Source organism: Vulpes lagopus, chromosome 10 (genome assembly GCF_018345385.1).
Source record: "Vulpes lagopus strain Blue_001 chromosome 10, ASM1834538v1, whole genome shotgun sequence".
In the NCBI taxonomy this organism is placed as follows: domain Eukaryota; kingdom Metazoa; phylum Chordata; class Mammalia; order Carnivora; family Canidae; genus Vulpes; species Vulpes lagopus.
The window spans coordinates 107569625-107587326 of record NC_054833.1 but is presented as its reverse complement, the minus strand read 5'-3'; the positions used below and the strand labels follow the sequence as shown (position 1 = coordinate 107587326).

The 17702-nt window shown below is 40.7% G+C and overlaps 1 protein-coding gene across 2 annotated transcripts in view; it reads left to right on the top strand.

Moving 5' to 3' along the window:
- TANGO6 (transport and golgi organization 6 homolog) overlaps positions 1–17702 on the top strand; it is a 202862-nt gene that overhangs the window by 6804 nt on the left and 178356 nt on the right. For both annotated transcript variants that reach the window (XM_041769887.1, XM_041769888.1), the window contains exons 2-5: positions 4378–5018; positions 7431–7547; positions 10538–10679; positions 15675–15811. In XM_041769887.1, coding sequence (XP_041625821.1) covers positions 4378–5018; positions 7431–7547; positions 10538–10679; positions 15675–15811 — 1037 coding nt within the window. The remainder of the gene's footprint in view (positions 1–4377; positions 5019–7430; positions 7548–10537; positions 10680–15674; positions 15812–17702) is intronic.

The window sequence follows — 17702 nt, the reverse complement described above, 5'->3', positions numbered from 1 at the left end:
AAGGCAAGCGCGAAACCGCTGAGCCACCCAGGGATCCCCCCATATTTTGCTTTTACTTGTTCTTTCACTGCCTTTTTGACAATAGAAGCAAATAATGTATTTTATATTTGGTCCCTTTCTTACACAAAAGGTAGCATATTCCTTTATACCTTACTTTTAATATTTAATATGTCTTAGAGATAACTACATAGCTACATAGTGGTTCACAGCAATTTTCTTTTACAAGCATGCCATTATATGGGTATACTATTGTTTATTCCATACGTTCTCTTTTAATGGACGTTTGGGTTGTCTGAGGTCTTTTGTTGGTACAAGAAGCAGTACAATGAATAGTCTTGTGTATATGTCATTTTGCATTTTTGCCTGTGTATTTATCTATAGGAAAGATTCCTAAAAGGGGGGATTGCTGGGCCAAACGTTAAATACGTATGTAATTTTGCTAGATTTTGCCAAATTGCTCTCTTCAGGAATGTTACCATTTTAGTTTCTTCCAGCAGTGTATGACAGTGCGTGATTTCCCAAAACCTTGCCACATAATGTGTTATAAAACTTTTGGATTTTAGCCAGTTGATAAATGGAAAGTGCTATTTCAGTATAGTTTTAATTTACTCTTCTGTTATGAGCAAGGTTGATCATATTTTCATGTTTCAAAGTCATTTGCATTTCTTTTTCGCTAAACTGTTCATATCTTTTGCTTATATAGTGTTCATACTCTGTTCACTTTAGAGTATGTTTAACGAGCATATTCTAAGTAACTTTTTGTTGTTGTTGTTAAATAACATTTAATGGAACTTTTTTTTTTTTTTTAAGTAATCTCTCCATCTAGTGTGGGGCTCGAACTCTTGACCCTGAGATCAAGTCAGATAACTGTTCTGACTGAGCAGCCAGGTGCCCTGCAACATAACTTAATGGCTGCAGATATTCCATTATTCATTCATTTAGCAACTACCTATTTTGAACAATACTGTATTATCAGACAGGCCTTGTTCCAGGCAAGGAGAATATGGCAGTGAACAAGACAGAGCAACATCCCAGTCCTCAAGCAGCTTTTATTCAAGTTGGCGAAGAGGCAATAAATAATAAAGTAAATCTTACACTTACATATTGTATGTTAGATACAGGTGGATGGTTATTTACTCATCTAATCTGTTACTGAATGTATATTTTCTCATTTTATGCTATTATAAATTATGCACTGTTGAGCACTCTTTTAGTTACTCCATTTTGATCCTTTCTTTTGTTTCTTAGGTGTTTTTATTTATTTTTTAAGATTCTATTTATTTATTTGAGATCGAGAGAGAGCATGAGCAGGAGGAGGGGCAGAGGGAAAAGGAGAGGCAGACTCTCCACTGAGCAGGGAGCCCAGTGCGGGGCTTTTTTTTTTTTTTTTTTCCAGTGTGGTGCTTGGTCCCAGGACCCTGGCAACATGACCTGAGCAGAAGGCAGATGCTTAACCTACTGAGCCATGTAGGTACCCCTCTTAGAAGGTGTTTTAATTTTAATTTTGAAGTCTGTTACTACTTATATCCATTTACATTTTCAACATTTTGTTATGGTTTTATAACCATAACCCTCCATTTTGCATTGTATATTTTTTTAAGATTTTATTTCAACATTTTGTTATGGTTTAATAACCATAATCCTCCATTTTGCATTGTATATTTTTTTAAGATTTTATTTATTTATTCATGAGAGATACAGACAGAGAGAGGCAGAGAGAGAACCAGGCTCCATGCAGGGAGCCCAACGTGGGACTCGATCCCAGGACTTCAGGATTATGCTGTGGGCCGAAGGCAGGCGCTAAACCGCTGAGCCACCCAGAGATCCCCGCATTTTATTTTTAATAGTTATCCTGGAATTACAATATACGTCCTTAATTTTTCACAGTCTACTTAGAATTAATATTGTTACTGCTTCACATAACAGTTAAAGAACCTCAAGAACTTTGCAACTATAAGGGTCATTTTATAGCTCCCACTTGGGCATTATGCTATGAGTTTCATGTTTATTATATCTATTGTAGTTATAAATCCCAATACCATTTTATAAATTTTGCCTCAGACACACACACACACATATATATGTATTTGAAGAAATTAAGAAAAAAAATCTTTTATATTTACCTGGATATTTACATTTCTGATGCTTTTCATTTCTTCCTGAAGATCCCAGTTTCCATCTAGTATTATTTTCCTTCAGATTGAAGAATTTCCTTTACTGTTTGTTTGTAGTTCAGGTCTGCTGATAGTTCTCTTGGTTTTCAATGATCTGAAATGTCTTTATTTCACTTTGATTTTTTTTAAAGATTTCATTTATTTATTCATGAGATACACAAAGAGAGAGAGAGAGAGGCAGAGGGAGAAGCAGATTCCATGAAGGGAGCCCGATGTGGGACTCAATCTCAGGACTCCAGGATCACTGAGCTGAAGGCAGGCATTCAACCACTGAGCCACCCAGGCATCCCTTCTCTTTGATTTTTGAAAGCTATTTTTACTAGATCTAGAATTCTGAGTTGGCATTTTGTTTCTTACTCTTTTTTAAGAGAGTGTGTGCAGGAGCAGTGGTGGAGGGATAGTAGGAAAGAGAGAGAGGGAATCTTTTTTTTTTTTTAATTTTTATTTATTTATGATAGTCACAGAGAGAGAGAGAGAGAGAGAGGCAGAGACACAGGCAGAGGGAGAAGCAGGCTCCATGCACCGGGAGCCCGACGTGGAATTCGATCCCGGGTCTCCAGGATCGCGCCCTGGGCCAAAGGCAGGTGCCAAACCGCTGCGCCACCCAGGGATCCCTTTTTTTTTTTTTTTTAAGGATTTATTTATTTATTCATGAGAGACACAGAGAGCGGCAGAGACACAGGCAGAGGGAGAAGGAGGCTCTACGCAGGGAGCCCGATGTGGGACTCGATCCCGGTACCCAGGATCAGGCCTGGGCCGAAGGTGGCGCTAAACCACTGAGCCACCCAGGCTGCCCCCCCCCTTTTAAAAATATTTTATTTATTTAACTGAGGAAGCGGTGGGAGGGGCAGAGGGAGAGGGACAAGCAGACTGCATCCTGAGCATGGAGCCAGATGAGGGGCTTGATCGTATGACCCTGAGATCACTACCTGAGCTGAAACCAAGAATCTGTCACTTAACTGACAGAGGCACCCAGTGCCCCAGGAGAGAGAATCTTAAGCAGATTCCACACCCAGAGAGCCCGACTTGCAGCGCCATCTCGCAACCCTGAGATTATGAGCTTGCGATCATGACCTGAGTCGAAATCAAGAGTCTGATGCTTAACCACCTGAGCCATCTAGGTACCTTCTATCAGTATTTTAAGATGTTTTTCTACCATCTCTTAGGAGTCATTGTTGGTAAGTTTATAGTCATTCACAGCATCATCCCTCATAGATAGTGCCTCATACTTTTCTGGCTGCTTCCAAGATTTTCTTTTTCTCTCTGGTTTTAACAATGACTATAATAATGCCTACTTGTGATTTTCTTTTTACTTATCTTAATACTTAGAGGACCAACATGGGCTGGGCCTACAGATTTCATAGTTATTAGCTTATAGATGGCTTTTAAAGACATGGACCTGGAGAAGATCCTTGAGGAGGAAAGTGCAGAATTCAGGAGAAGCCCTGGAAAACGTAGCAGCAACCTGGTAGAGAAGGAGTTGGCAGTGGAGGCAATAGAGGGATGGCCCTTGAGGTGTCTCAGAAGCCAAGAGATGAGCATGTTTCAAGAAGGCAGTTGTCAACTCCTCAGCTACTGCTATGAGCATGTAAGCGCTCCTTCACCAGTAGAGGGCAGGAAAGACCATTTTAGGAAGGGGTGGGGTGGGGGTGGTGGTGGTGGGGGAGATTGAAAATAGATGTTTTGTGGGAAAGAGGTGATTAAATGTACCCCTCTGAAAAAAAAAATGTACCCCTCTGAATCTTAGGCTGTAATTTGTGACCTCCCTTACTAGAATGTAAGCCCTATGAGGGAAGAGACTTTTTTTTTTAGTGCTTTATCCTTGGCATCTGGAACAGTTTGAATGAATTTTCTGTGGTAAGTATTCCGCCTTTTATTTTTCTGTTCTGGCTACAATTTGAGCCCAGGAAGATGACTAGACAAGGTCTCTGCCCTCTGAGCATCTGAGGAATAGAAACAAACTAGATGAAGTATAATGTGTTTAGGTTCTGTCATTCTAACCACATCCCAGAGTGCTTCGGGAAGGTAGAAAGCATGGTCTCGAATTCTGCTTAGGCTTGGGTGGTGCAACTGGGGGAGGCTTTCCAGGGGCAGTGACATCTGGGCTGGGTCCTAGAGAATGAGCTGGAGTGGCCAAGGCATTCCACACAGAGAAAAGTAGTTTGTTTCCCATGTATGTAATTTTTTTTTTTTCCTTCAAAAGGATCGGATTCCGGTTCACTACTCATCACAAAACATGATGTCCTGTTGGCTACTTTAAACTCTAACCTGTCTGCTTTGGAGGACAAATTGCTGAAGGATCCTCACTGGAAAAAACTGAAACTCCTAAGGGATGAAATGGCTAATAAGGCAGAAAGGCCCCAAAACTCTGTGGATGTCACCTGGAATTTTACCTCTCAAACCTTATTGTTGCTATTGTGCTTGAAGGAAACCATGATCCACCTTGCAGCCAATTTCAACCCGGGTAAACCCAACCCTAGGACTCCAGAAGCTGCTCCTGCCCTGAGCCCGGATACACTTAGTATCTCACAGCAGAAGACTGTCCAGTCAGCCTTGCAGTTCGTAGTCACCTTGGGTGTCTGCCCCTATCTCATGCCCGGAGTTGGAGTCCCTTTGAGATGCAGAACTGAGTTTGGGGCCGTTGTTCAGGATGTGGTATGTCTCAATGCTCCTCCTCATGCAGCCCGGAGACTGTACACCAGCTGCAAGCTTCTTCTAAATGTTGCACATCACACATCTCTGGGGAGCTTGATTTTCAGCCGCCATTTTGGGGATGTTGCTGCCGGTCTGTGCCAGCTCGGATTCTGCCCAAACAAGGGAAGGTCACAAAAACCTGAGGAAGAGGTAAACACATGCTGAGTGTGCACGTGTCTGTGTGAATGTGTGTATATTTGTGTGTGTTTATAAAAGACAACTCTTAGTTCTTTGGAAAGGGGCTGTTGGAAAGACCTAGAATTCCTGTTGAATGCCAAAACATATGCAGTGGATAAATGAATCTTTTTAGAAGGCTGGAGTTTCATTTATTAGATGCTAGTCCTTAGCACACCTAGAGAATCTGTTTCGCCTGTTTCTTTTTATTTATTTATTTATTTTTATTTTTGAAGATTTTTTTTTAAAGATTTTATTTATTTATTCATGAGAGACAGAGACAGAGAGAGAGGCAGAGACACAGGCAGAGGGAGAAGCAGGCTCCATGCCGATGTGGGACTTGATCCCGGGTCTCCAGAATCACGCCCTGGACTGAAGGCGGCGCTAAACCGCTGAGCCACCAGGGCTGCTCTGTTTCTTTTTATTTTCTGACAACTGTTGCAGGCTATGTCTTTAAGCCTCTGTTTCTTTCTTTCTTTCTTTCTTTCTTTCTTTCTTTCTTTCTTTCTTTCTTTCTTTCTTTCTTTCTTTCTTTCTTTCTTTTTTTTCTTTTGCCTCTGTTTCTTTTTTAATAAAATGTGTATAATGATACCTGCCTTGGAAAGTGGTTGTGAGGATTAAGGATAATGTGGGTAGAGTACTTAGCCCAATCCCCAGTAGTGCTTATCAAAAAGTAATTACTACTAATATTAGTATTAAACTATTCATCTCTCCTTCATTAAGGTCTTGGGAAGATTAAATGAAATGAAGAATGTAAAGCACTGAGTACACTGCATAATTCAATCAGTGTTTCTTGTTATTAGCTGTTGAGGTGTGCGCCTGTTTTTTTGCTGACATGGTAAGGATTTGAGTACCTGGATTGTAAAGGTGCCGTGGAGGTTACAGAAGCATTAGACATTAACCGAGTAGACAAGACTCTTAAGTAGAACATAGCAGGGACCAGTGCCCCTCCCATGAGAAGACCACCAGCATCAGTGTAGGAGCATAGCCAGAGGAAGCTGTTGAGATATGAATTTATCAAAGGTCAGTGTGGCTCAGATACAGGGAAAATCCTTAACCCCTAGAGCCAGATTCATAATGCCTACCCACCTCATTTCTTTGTCACCCTCCAAACTTGTCTTCTCTGTTTGTTCCCTTTTCTGTTCTCTCTCTTGCATATGTTCACAAATAGTTGTCTAAAAGTTTCTATCAGGCAGCCCAGGTGGTTCAGCAGTTTAGCGCCGCCTTCGGCCCAGGGCATGATCCTGGAGACCTGGGATTGAGTCCCACGTCGGGCTCCCTGCATAGAGCCTGTTTCTCCCTCTGTGTCTCTGCCTCTCTCTCTCTCTCTCTCTGTCTCTCGTAAATAAATAAATAAAATATTTAAAAAATAAATAAAAGTTGCTATCATCTGAGCAGTAACATGAAATTATGAGCTCCCTCCATGGCTTCATGTTTTGGGGAGCAGTGCACTGTGCTCTTCACTACAGGGTATGAGTCTGTACATTTCTATCAGTGCCTACTGCCACCACATCTCTCAGATAGGGGTTCTGGATTGACAGGTCTTGTTACTATGACTTAAGCAGTGCCCCAGAGTATCTAGAAGGAAGGAGAAAAGGGAAGCACACAGAAAGGACCAAGGAGGGAGACAAGAGAAGTTGCCAAAAGGGGAAACACAGCGGGTGTATGTTTAAGCTGAGCAAAGCCCCAGCGTTAGGGGCTCTTAGCAGTGCCTATGCTTCGTGTTGCTAAATGGTAATGGGCATGACCCTAACTGCTTTACTGAGTAACCAAAGGGGGACAGTACTGGTGAGGCTCAGGGGAACTCAACAAATAGCACCCCTCTTTGCTGCCCAACTTCTGAATGAATTAAAAGCTAATCCAGTAAAGTTAGATGAGAACTCGGAATGTCACTTCTATTACTCCTAAGTGCAAAGCCAATATATGACTTAATTGATGGAGACAGCTGGGCTTTTTAACAGTGCATTCCAGAGTTAGACACCCTTACTGCTCACCCAGTTGTAAGGAGTATGGGGAAACCGCAGCACCTTCTGCTCCGCCATGGCAGGGGATAGGCCTCTGTAAAGTCCATGGCAAGGAAGAGCAGAGCAGAATGTGCACTTACTCCCAAGACATAAAAGGAGCTGAGTTGTACATGTCAACACTCACCAATAAGTAAGTATATTCCAAACTCACCAATAAGGTAAGTGCCTATGTGATCTCCTGCCCAGAGTGAGCAAAGGGACGGAGAAGGAGCTAGGAGCATTTTAGTATTATTACTTCCTCCATGTGGAAGGGAGCCAAAAAGAGAAAGAAGCCTGCCCTCCTGTCCTCTCATAAGTCTTTTTATACAGTATTGTAAACATTACCTTCTATTGCCTGCTAAAGCCAAGTACATGTTTCTTTTAGGTTTTAACAGAAGAGGAAAGAACCCTATCTAGGGAGGCCTTGAGAGACATCTTGGATCAAGCATATCAACCGTTAGCAGTCCGAGAATTACTCATTCTTCAGGGAGGACCACCCCAGGTATTTAGGCCTGAGGACTCTTGTGGGTGAATCATTAATGATCATGTGCAGAATGTTGTCTTCTCCTGGGAAATGTGATAATCTAGTTGAGTCTTATTTCATCCTTTAGATCACTAAATGATATTTGTAAAACAGTTACAATGATCCTTGGGATAATTTTTTTTATAAAGGTTTTATTTTTAAGTAATCTCTACATCCAGTGTGGGGCTAGAAACTACACCCCCAAGATCAAAAGTCAAATGCTCTACCAATGAGCCAGCCAGGCACCCTGACTGTCAGGATAATTTCTGTTGTTGTTGTTGTTAGATACACAACTTTATTCTTATTTGTATTTATTTATTTATTTATTTATTTATTTATTTATTTATTTATTTATTTATTTATAAAGATTTTATTTATTCATCAGAGACACAGGAAGAGAGAGGCAGAGACACAGGCAGAGGGAGAAGCAGGCTCCATGCAGGGAGCCTGATGTGGGACTCGGTCCCGGGTCTCCAGGATCAGGCCTGAGGCTGAAGGCAGCGCTAAGCCGCTGAGCCACCCGGGCTGCCCTTTATTCTTATTTAGTAGCAAAAAATCACAAGTGATCAGAATTATGCATTAGGGTAATTTTTTTTTTTTTTTAAACATTTTATTTATTTATTTATTTTTTTATGATAGTCACAGAGAGAGAGAGAGAGGCAGAGACACAGGCGGAGGGAGAAGCAAGCTCCATGCACCGGAAGCCTGATGTGGGATTCGATCCCGGGTCTCCAGGATCGCGCCCTGGGCCAAAGGCAGGCGCCAAACCGCTGCGCCACCCAGGGATCCCCCATTAGGGTAATTTTTAAGGATTTTTCTATTAATGGAATGATGGTGACTTTCCCCAAGAATATGGCCGTTTTATTTATTTATTTAAAATTTTTGCTTATTTTAAAAATTTAACTGGATTTTAAATCCAGTTTTATTTAAAATATATTTTATTCATTCTGAAACCAGAGCTTTTTTTTTATATATATACTAAAATTTGATTGTTTGATGATACATTCTTCTGGCAGAAGTACTTGGACATTTTATTCTTTGAATGGAGTCTATATAATCAAGAACTTAACATTAGGGCTATTGTTGGGACTATTTTATCTCCTTTGTTTGAAAAACATCAGAGTATATATTCTGCTAGGTGTAAGATAGTTCCTTTTTTCCTTAAAAATAATGATTTATCTGAAATGTTTTATTTTTTTTATTTTTATTTTTTTTAAATTTTTCATTTATTTATGATAGTCACAGAGAGAGAGAGAGAGAGGCAGAGACACAGGCGGAGGGAGAAACAGGCTCCATGCACCGGGAGCCCGATGTGGGACTCGATCCCGGGTCTCCAGGATCGCGCCCTGGGCCAAAGGCAGGCGCCAAACCGCTGCGCCACCCAGGGATCCCTGAAATGTTTTAATTTGATGATGGAGTTACCTATCTGCTTAAATATCTATGTTTAGTTATGGATATAGAGTAAAGAGTGAGAGGCCAGAGGCATTAGTGGTAGGTCAGGAACAAGGACCAGCTGAAATTGGGTATAAAGATACCTTGTAGATGAAGTCATTTTCATTTCATCCATAGAATATTACTGTAGCCTCCCACTGGGCTCCCCTGGCCTCACACCGCTTTTCTGGATGACTCCACAGTTTGCCAGATTAAATCAAACGCATTATAAGAACATGGTGAAAAGCAGAGGCTCTGGACATCAACATATTAGGATTCAACTCCAGTGTGCAGTTATGTGGATTAGTAAACCTTTCTATCTCTCAGTTTCCTTAATGATAGGATAGTAGCTCCTCACAAGTCCATTTTGAGATCATTTGGGAGTTATTTATCACAGTGCTGGCAAATCATAACCCCTTCCATAAGTGGTGATTATTAGTCTTCCTTAAATGAAAGAGGGCCTAGTTAGGATTAAATGTTTCTGTCACTAATTTTTATTTATTTTATTTTTAAATTTTTATTTATTTTTAAAGATTTTATTTATTTATCCATGAGAGACATATATATATATATATAGAGAGAGAGGCAGAGACATAGGCAGAGAGAGAAGCAGGCTCCATGCAGGGAGCCCAACGCGGAACTCGATCCCGGGACCCTAGGATCACGCCTTGGGGTGAAGGCAGATGCTCAACCGCTGAGCCACCCAGGCATCCCTGTCACTAATTATTATGTTCATGTAGTTATGTATCATGATTGACAGCAACATAGTTCAGGTCTAGATCCCAAACAGAGACCCCAGGTCTGTTTTATTCATGGTGGTTCCACAGAGCTCTCAGAAAGGAACACTTGAAGAAATTCAAGTATTTTTTTAAACTGCTGTGCCACAAGGAGTCAGAGTAGCTGAGACCATGGAGGCAAGGAACACCTGCCCTCTTACTGTCACAAATTGTACTCTTAGTGATGAATAACTTTCATAGGACTCTTATATGGAAGCTAGATTTGATTGGAAGGGCTGCATTCAGAGATTGGTTACATTAACTTTGTGTTTCTAAAATCTATATTTCATTCACCTATGTGTTTGGCTATTTCTGGGTTTGAAATTTCACTTGATATTTCACTTGAAGTTTCATGGTATTTCTACTTTCTGATAGGTGATACTAAAGGAAGTTTCTTTGTGGAAAAAAATGCTGTTCTTTTTTTTTTAATTTTTAAAAAAGATTTTATTTATTTATTTGAGAGAGGGAGAGAGCAGGAGAGCATGAGCATTGGAGAGGGAGAAGCAGGCTGCTCATCCAGCAGGAAACCCGATACAGGTCTTGATCCCAGGACCCTGGGATCCTGATCTGAGCCAATGGCAGCCGCTTAACCAACTGAGCCACCTAGGTGGCTCAGCCCCCCAAATGCTGCTCTTCTGAAGTCTGTTTATCATACTGTTACTTGTCAGCATGACTCAGTATATATTTCTATATTTTAATGATTTCTACATATCCTATCTATTTTACTGACACTGAATTCATACCTTTTACTTCCTTTTTCAGTCCTGCATGGATGAGAAGACACAAGTTAGGTGTCGGGCCCCTGCCTGGCTTCGGCGTCTATGTGGACAGCTACTCTCTGAAAGGTTGATGAGACCCAGTGGTGTTCAGGCAGTAGTCCGGGGAATTTTGGAAGGAGCAGGTGGTAAGAAATAAAATGTTTCTGTTACTTTGGTATCCAGTTTTCTCTGAGTCAGGGTGAATTGTTGGTCTTTAGCACTTGACTGTAAAACCTGATTGTGAATAATCTCTGCCTTTGTGGAGATTGAGGAGGTTCAATTTGGAGATTAAACCTTAATGAGCTTCTTTTACAGAAACTAATTTTCTTGCCTTTTTTTTTTTTTTTTTTTTTTTTACGATAGTCACACACAGAGAGAGAGAGAGAGAGAGAGAGAGGCAGAGACACAGGCAGAGGGAGAAGCAGGCTCCATGCACCGGGAGCCCGATGTGGGACTCGAACCCGTGTCTCCAGGATCGTCCCTGAGCCAAAGGCAGGTGCTAAACCGCTGACCCACCAGGGATCCCCCTTCTTGCCATTTTTCTAAAACAGACGATTTTTCTAAAATAGTCTGCTTATGTCGTTGAATAATATTCTTGGCTGTTTCAAATAACTTATAATATCAGAGGAAAACATTGCCCAGAACGTTTAAGTAAAACCCTCAAGAAAGGGCAGCCCCAGTAGCTCAGCGGTTTAGCACTGCCTTCAGCCCAGGGTGGGATCCTGGAGACCCGGGATTGAGTCCCACGTCAGGCTCCCTGTATGGAGCCTGCTTCTCCCTCTGCCTGTGTCTCTGCCTCTCTCTCTCTCTCTCTCACTCTCTGTGCCTCTCATGAATAAATAAATAAAAATATTAAGAAAAAAAAAACCTCAAGAAAATGTGAAATTCCCCAGGGGAAAGGGCTTTGTGCCAGGGCACTAGGAGTACTTCACTTCAGGACTTAAAATACAAAACACTTCTCTGAAGCTGGAGAGACCTTAGAGATGCACACTTCAGAATGAAATTGTGGATTCATTTCCTCAATTATATTCTCTAAGTCCACAGGAATAGAAAAATGTTGATTATCATGCTAAGCATGGTAGTCGTTTTTAATTTACATTTTTAAATTTTTTCAACAAAATTATTCTTGTGCATAAAGAGTCAAATTGGTGTATAAGGCTTATGGAGAAAAATAGTCCTTGGCCCCATTCCAGTCCATCTCCCTTACCCAGAAGCAAGCACTTTGACCTCTTTTAACAGGTTTCTTCTGGTATTTACCTCTAAGGCATTTACAGAACCTTTTAAATTTTTTTCATTTTAGGCAGCATTTATCATCTTCTCACCACATGTGGAAGAGGATTTCGCTCTCTTTTAGAACTCTATCACCACTCCCCTCAGACATACTCCATCTCCTAAATAGTCATGTCCTAATTTTGGTTAGGTTAATAGTCAGTGTTCATCTTCTTCTAACAGTGTAATTATTATTTACAGCTGGGTTGTATAGTATGCCATGACTACTTTCCTTTTTACATAACTTTTGTATTTCTTGCAGTTAATAACCACTTGTTTGCTAGGTTTTTTATGTACCTCTCACTAATATCTTCTCAGATTCTCTCACAGTTTAAGTCTCCTTTCAAATACACCCAATATTCTATTGGTTTGGTCTTCTTGGAGACATCTCTGAGTCTTCTCTAATCTGGACTAGTTATCTCTTGGACAGCAAACCTCCTGGGATCTCCCTTCACTTTTATCCTGGTGATTCCTTTGCCTTTCTTTTGTGTTTAGTCCCTTATCTCCCATATCCCATGCACATTCATTTCCTATTGCTGCTGTAACAAATTACCACACAGTGCTTCTTGATGGAAATGATATTTATACTGGGCCCTGAAGGCTGAGTAGGACTTTATTAGCTGACAGTGAGAGAAGACTAACACATAGGCAAAGAGAATAGCATGTATGAAGCAACAGACATAGAAAAAGCATAGTGTTTTTGAAGAAGTTTCAGTGTGGGTAAAGCAGTGAGGACAGAGTGTGGTGTTCAAGATTTTGAACTTTATTCTGAGGGCAATGAGAAATCATGGAAGGTTTTAAGAAGGAGAGAAGTTGGATCAAATCTACATTTTATTTATTTATTTTTAAAGATTTTAAAAATTTATTTAATCATGAGAGATACACAGAGGGAGAGACAGGGACACAGGCAGAGAGAGAAGCAGGCTCCATGCAGGGAGCCTGATGTGGGACTTGATCCTGGGACCCCAGGATCATGCTCTGGCTGAAGGCAGACGCTCAATCGCTGAGCCACCCAGGCATCCCAAAACCTACATTTTAGAAATACCTATCTGGATGTATTGTGAAGAATGTGTTGGGTAAGAGCAGAAGCAGGGAGATCAGTTAAGCAGTCATCTGAGAGGTCTCAGTGGCTTTGATCAGTGCAGTGGCCATAGAAATGGAGAAAAAGGAATGACTGTAAGAGGTATTTAAGAGGTAGCATTCCAGGGACACCTGGGTGGCTCAGTTGGTTAGGCATCCCACTCTTGATTTCAGCTCTGGTTATGATCTCAGGGTCATGGGATTGGGCCCTGAGTCCAGTTCTGTGCTCAGTGTGGAGTCTGCTTCAGGTTCTTTCTCCCTCTGCCTCTGCTCTTCCCCCTGCTTGAGCATGCACTCTCTCTCTCTCTTTCTCTCAACTAATTATTATTATTATTTTTTTAAAGAGCTAGCATTGCCAGAACTTAATGAAGGGCTGGATATGTGGGGAGGGAAGAGGAGAGACAAGAATCAATCTTGATTTTCCATTTCTAGTGTGGTAAATGTACCTTGGTCCTATCAGACAAAGGTGAAGTCAACATGGTTGATAGATTTGGTCTAAAGTGACTCTGATGTTTCCTCCCTAGTTCTGCTGGCCCTTGCTTCTAGGGCTAATAAAATGAAAAATTATCAGTTACTTGAGAGAAGTTGCTACATGCAAATAAGTCCTTGCAAATCTTTTTCTGAAGAAAAGTTAGAGTTCATCCAAGGTCATGCAAATTAGAGAGCTGCTGTAAGACGCTTAGAGCCCTATTTTTTGCTATGAGCTTTTTCCCCCTCTACTTATGCATGTATATATTTTTTTGTTATCTATTTAAATCTTGTTTCTTCTCAAAACTGATTTGAGGCAATTTATATTTACTCACACATTTGCCATTTCTGGTGTTCTTCATTTCTTTGTGTAAATCCAAATTTTAATTCAAATTTCCTTCTGCCTGAAGAACTTCAGCATTTCTTATAGTGCAGGTCTGCTGGCAGTGAATTCCTTTAGCTTTTGTTTATCTGAAAAAGTCTTTATTTCACCTTCATTTTTTTTTTTTAAGATTTTATTTATTTATTCATGAGAGACACAGAAAGAGAGAGAGGGGCAGAGACACAGGCAGAGGGAGAATCAGGCTCCACGCAGGGAGCCCCACGTGGGACTCGATCCCGGGACGCCAGGATCATGCCCTGGGCCGAAGGCAGTCGCCAAACCACTGAGCTACCCAGGGACCCCTCACCTTCCTTTTCAAAAATATTTTTGCCGTCATTTTTGTCTTCGTTCCCCTACATGTGATAGATCTTTCTTTTTCTGGTTACTTTTAAGCATTTTCTCCTTGTCACTGGTTTTCAGAAGTTGATTATGATATTCCTTGGTGTGGGTGATTTTCTTCTTTTTTTCTGCTTAACATTTCTTGAGCTTGTTAGAGCTGAGTTTTATAGTTTTTATCATATTTGGAAATTGTTTAGACATTGTCTTCAAAATTTTTTCTATCCTCTCTTCTCTCTAAAACTGTTTTTTAAAAAAATTTGAGCCCCAATGTTGGGGCTTGAACTCACAGTGCCTAAGATCAAGAGTTGAATGCTCTACCCACTGAGCAAGCGAGGTTGCTCTCTTTTTGGAATTTGAATTACACCTAATATTATACTTAATGTTGTCCTATAAGTTACAGATGCTCTGTGTTTTTTTGTTTGGTTTTGTTTTTCAGTCTTTCTGTATTTCATTTTGGGTGATTTCTTTTCCTATGTGTTCAGGTTTATTGATTTTTTTCTTCTGCGGTGTTTAATAGGCTGTTAATCCCATCCAGTGTATTTTCATTACAGATTTTTTTTTAAAAGAGAGAGAGAGAGAGCACAAGTGGAGGGGAGGGGCAAAGAGAGAGGGAGAAGCACACTCCCTGCTGAGCCAGGCGTCCCTAGAGTAACCTTTAATCTGAGGTAATTTGGCCCCACTTCTAAGCCAATAGCATTCTGAGATTTTACTTAATGCCCTGTGTATATATTAGGAGGCCTTTCCATGCACACTAGTGGGAACACAACCTGTTTCCAGCCCTTGTGAACTTTAGGGACTTTTTCCCCTACTTCTTTTTGGTGGTTCTTGCCTCAGCCTTGTTTTTGTTTGTTTGTTTGTTTTGTGGTTTTTTTGTTTGTTTATTTGCACATATACACAGGTTATATACTATACTAAAGATTTGAAAGAGGACACCTCTGCAGATCTCTGGAGCTCTCTCTTTACATACCTCTTTTCTGGTATTTTACTCTGAAAATTCTAGTTGCTTTAGCCTCCCTGAACTCTGAACCATGTTTCTTTAACTGAACAAGATGCCAGGCTTTGTTTGGGTTCCCCTTTGATGTGTTGTGGCCTCCAAGCTCTCTCTAAGCAGTAGGCTAGGGCATTCATGGAGCTCACCTTGTTTGCTTTTTTTTTTGTCTCAGAGGTCATTGTCCTGGGCTACTTGTCCAGTGTCTGAAAACTATTGTTTATAAAGTTTGTCCAGTTTTCCAGTGATTTAAAGTGGTAAGGTGAATCTGGTACCTGTTACTGTATAGCTTTGGTTTAAGGCAGTTTAAATGACATGATGAATATAAAGAGACATAATAATAATAACAATAATAATAATAATAATAATAATAATAAAAGTAATAGACACTGAGAAGCAGCTAGTATTCAACTTCTGTCAATAATAACATTACAATAAATAAGTGCTCTTTTTTCCTCTGAACTTCCAGAAACCAACATGGAAAGTGCCAAGGGGTAGATTATCTTATTAAAGAAATAAACAATTTTTAGTAGAGAAAAACACTTTTGCTGAAATTTTAAGGACTGTATGGGGGAACTAGTAGGAGTTTTTGACATCTCTGTCCATCACTGACAGCTGGGGCCGCTGGCGGGAGTGACGCTGAGGCAGCGGCTGCTGATTGGAAGAAGTGTGACTTGATTGCAAAGATTTTGGCCTCTTGTCCCCAGCAGTCTCTTTCACCAGAGGATTACTACAGGGATATCTGCCCCCAGGTAAACACTTGTGTTTCTTCTCACTGTGTGAGGATTATCTGCTTATTCACAGAAAGGAGACTCTAATGCTTCTCTAAGGTGGAGGTAAAAGCAATATAATAGGTTTTTTTTGTTTGGTGACAGGCCTTGTTAATAAGTTAATAAACACCTATGGAAGAGACCCATCTAATTGTTACGTTTAAGAATGCCTCCCTATTGTCAAATGAGTAGCCCAGCTTGCTCTTTTTTTTTTTTTTTAATTTTATTTATTTATTCATGAGAGACAGAGGGAGGTAGAGACACAGGCAGAGAGAGAAGCAGGCTCCATGCGGGCAGCCCAATGTGGGACTCAATCCGGTGACTCCAGGATCAGGCCCTGGGCTGAAGGTGGCTCTAAACTGCTGAGCCACCCAGGCTGCCCATGAGCCATCTGGGCTGCCCCCCCAGCTTGCTCTTAAGAGCTGGAATAAGAGGGATCCCTGGGTGGCGCAGCGGTTAAGCGCCTGCCTTTGGCCCAGGGCGTGATCCTGGAGACCTGGGATCGAATCCCACGTTGGGCTCCCAGTGCATGGAGCCTGCTTCTCCCTCTGCCTATGTCTCTGCCTCTCTCTCTCTCTCTGTGACTATCATAAATAAATAAAAGTTAACAAAAAAATTTTCTAAAAAAAAAAGAGCTGGAATAAGAAACTAAAATTTCATCTTGTTCATTATCTTTTCTGTGTGTTTTTAATTAGTTAAAAAAAAGCAGGTATTAAGTAAACAAGGTAAATTAACATGGTATTCAACTTAAAAAGCACAGAAGAGTAAACAGAAAAATAAATCTTCATCTCATTTGGTTTCTAGTCCCTCAGAAGTAGTCACTGTTACCAATTTCTTATTTATTGTCTGGCAATATTCTGTATAATAATGTGTATCCAATTATATGTGTATCTGTATATATATTCCAATTTTTATCCAAGTAATAATGTACTACACACACTGTTTTTCATTTTGCTTCTTTAACTTAACAGTGTATCTTGGAGATCATTTCATCTAGAATCATTTCATATAGTTACCTCATTCTTTTCATGGCTATGTAGTATTTCACCATATTAATCTACCATAATTTATTTAACTAGCCTTCTGTTAATGGGCATAGGTTGTTTCCATTCTTTTGCTACTACAAATCATGCTGCAGTTAATGTCAATAAATAAATAAATAAATAAATAAATAAATAAATTTATTTATTTATTTAAAGATTCTATTTATTTATTCACAAGAGACACAGAGAGAGAAAGAGGCAGAGACACAGGCAGAGGGAGAAGCAGGCTCCATGCAGGGAGCCCGATGTGGGACTCGATCCAGGTCTCCAGGATCACGCCCTGGGCTGAAGGCGGGACTAAACCGCTGAGCCACCCGGCTGCCCAATTTTTTTTTTTTTAAGAGGAGAGAGTAGGGTTGAGGCAGAGGGAGGGAGAGAGAATCCTTTTTTTTTTTTTTTTTTTAAAGATTTTATTTGTTTATTAGAGAGAATACACAAGCAGGGGGTGAGGAAGAGGGAGAATATCTTTCTTTTTTTTTTTAATTTTTATTTATTTATGATAGTCACACAGAGAGAGAGAGAGGCAGAGACACAGGCAGAGGGAGAAGCAGGCTCCATGCACCGGGAGCCCGACGTGGGATTCGATCCCAGGTCTCCAGGATCGCGCCCCGGGCCAAAGGCAGGCGCCAAACCGCTGCGCCACCCAGGGATCCCTTTTTTTTTAAAATTTTTATTTATTGAGAATATCTTTCAAGCAGACTCCACGCTGAGCGTGGAGCCCCACATGAGGCTCAGTCCTATGATCCTGTGATCATGACCTGAGCTGAAGTCAAGAGTCGGGTGCTTAACTGAGCCACCCTGGCACTCCAATCTCCATGCAAGTTTTTACA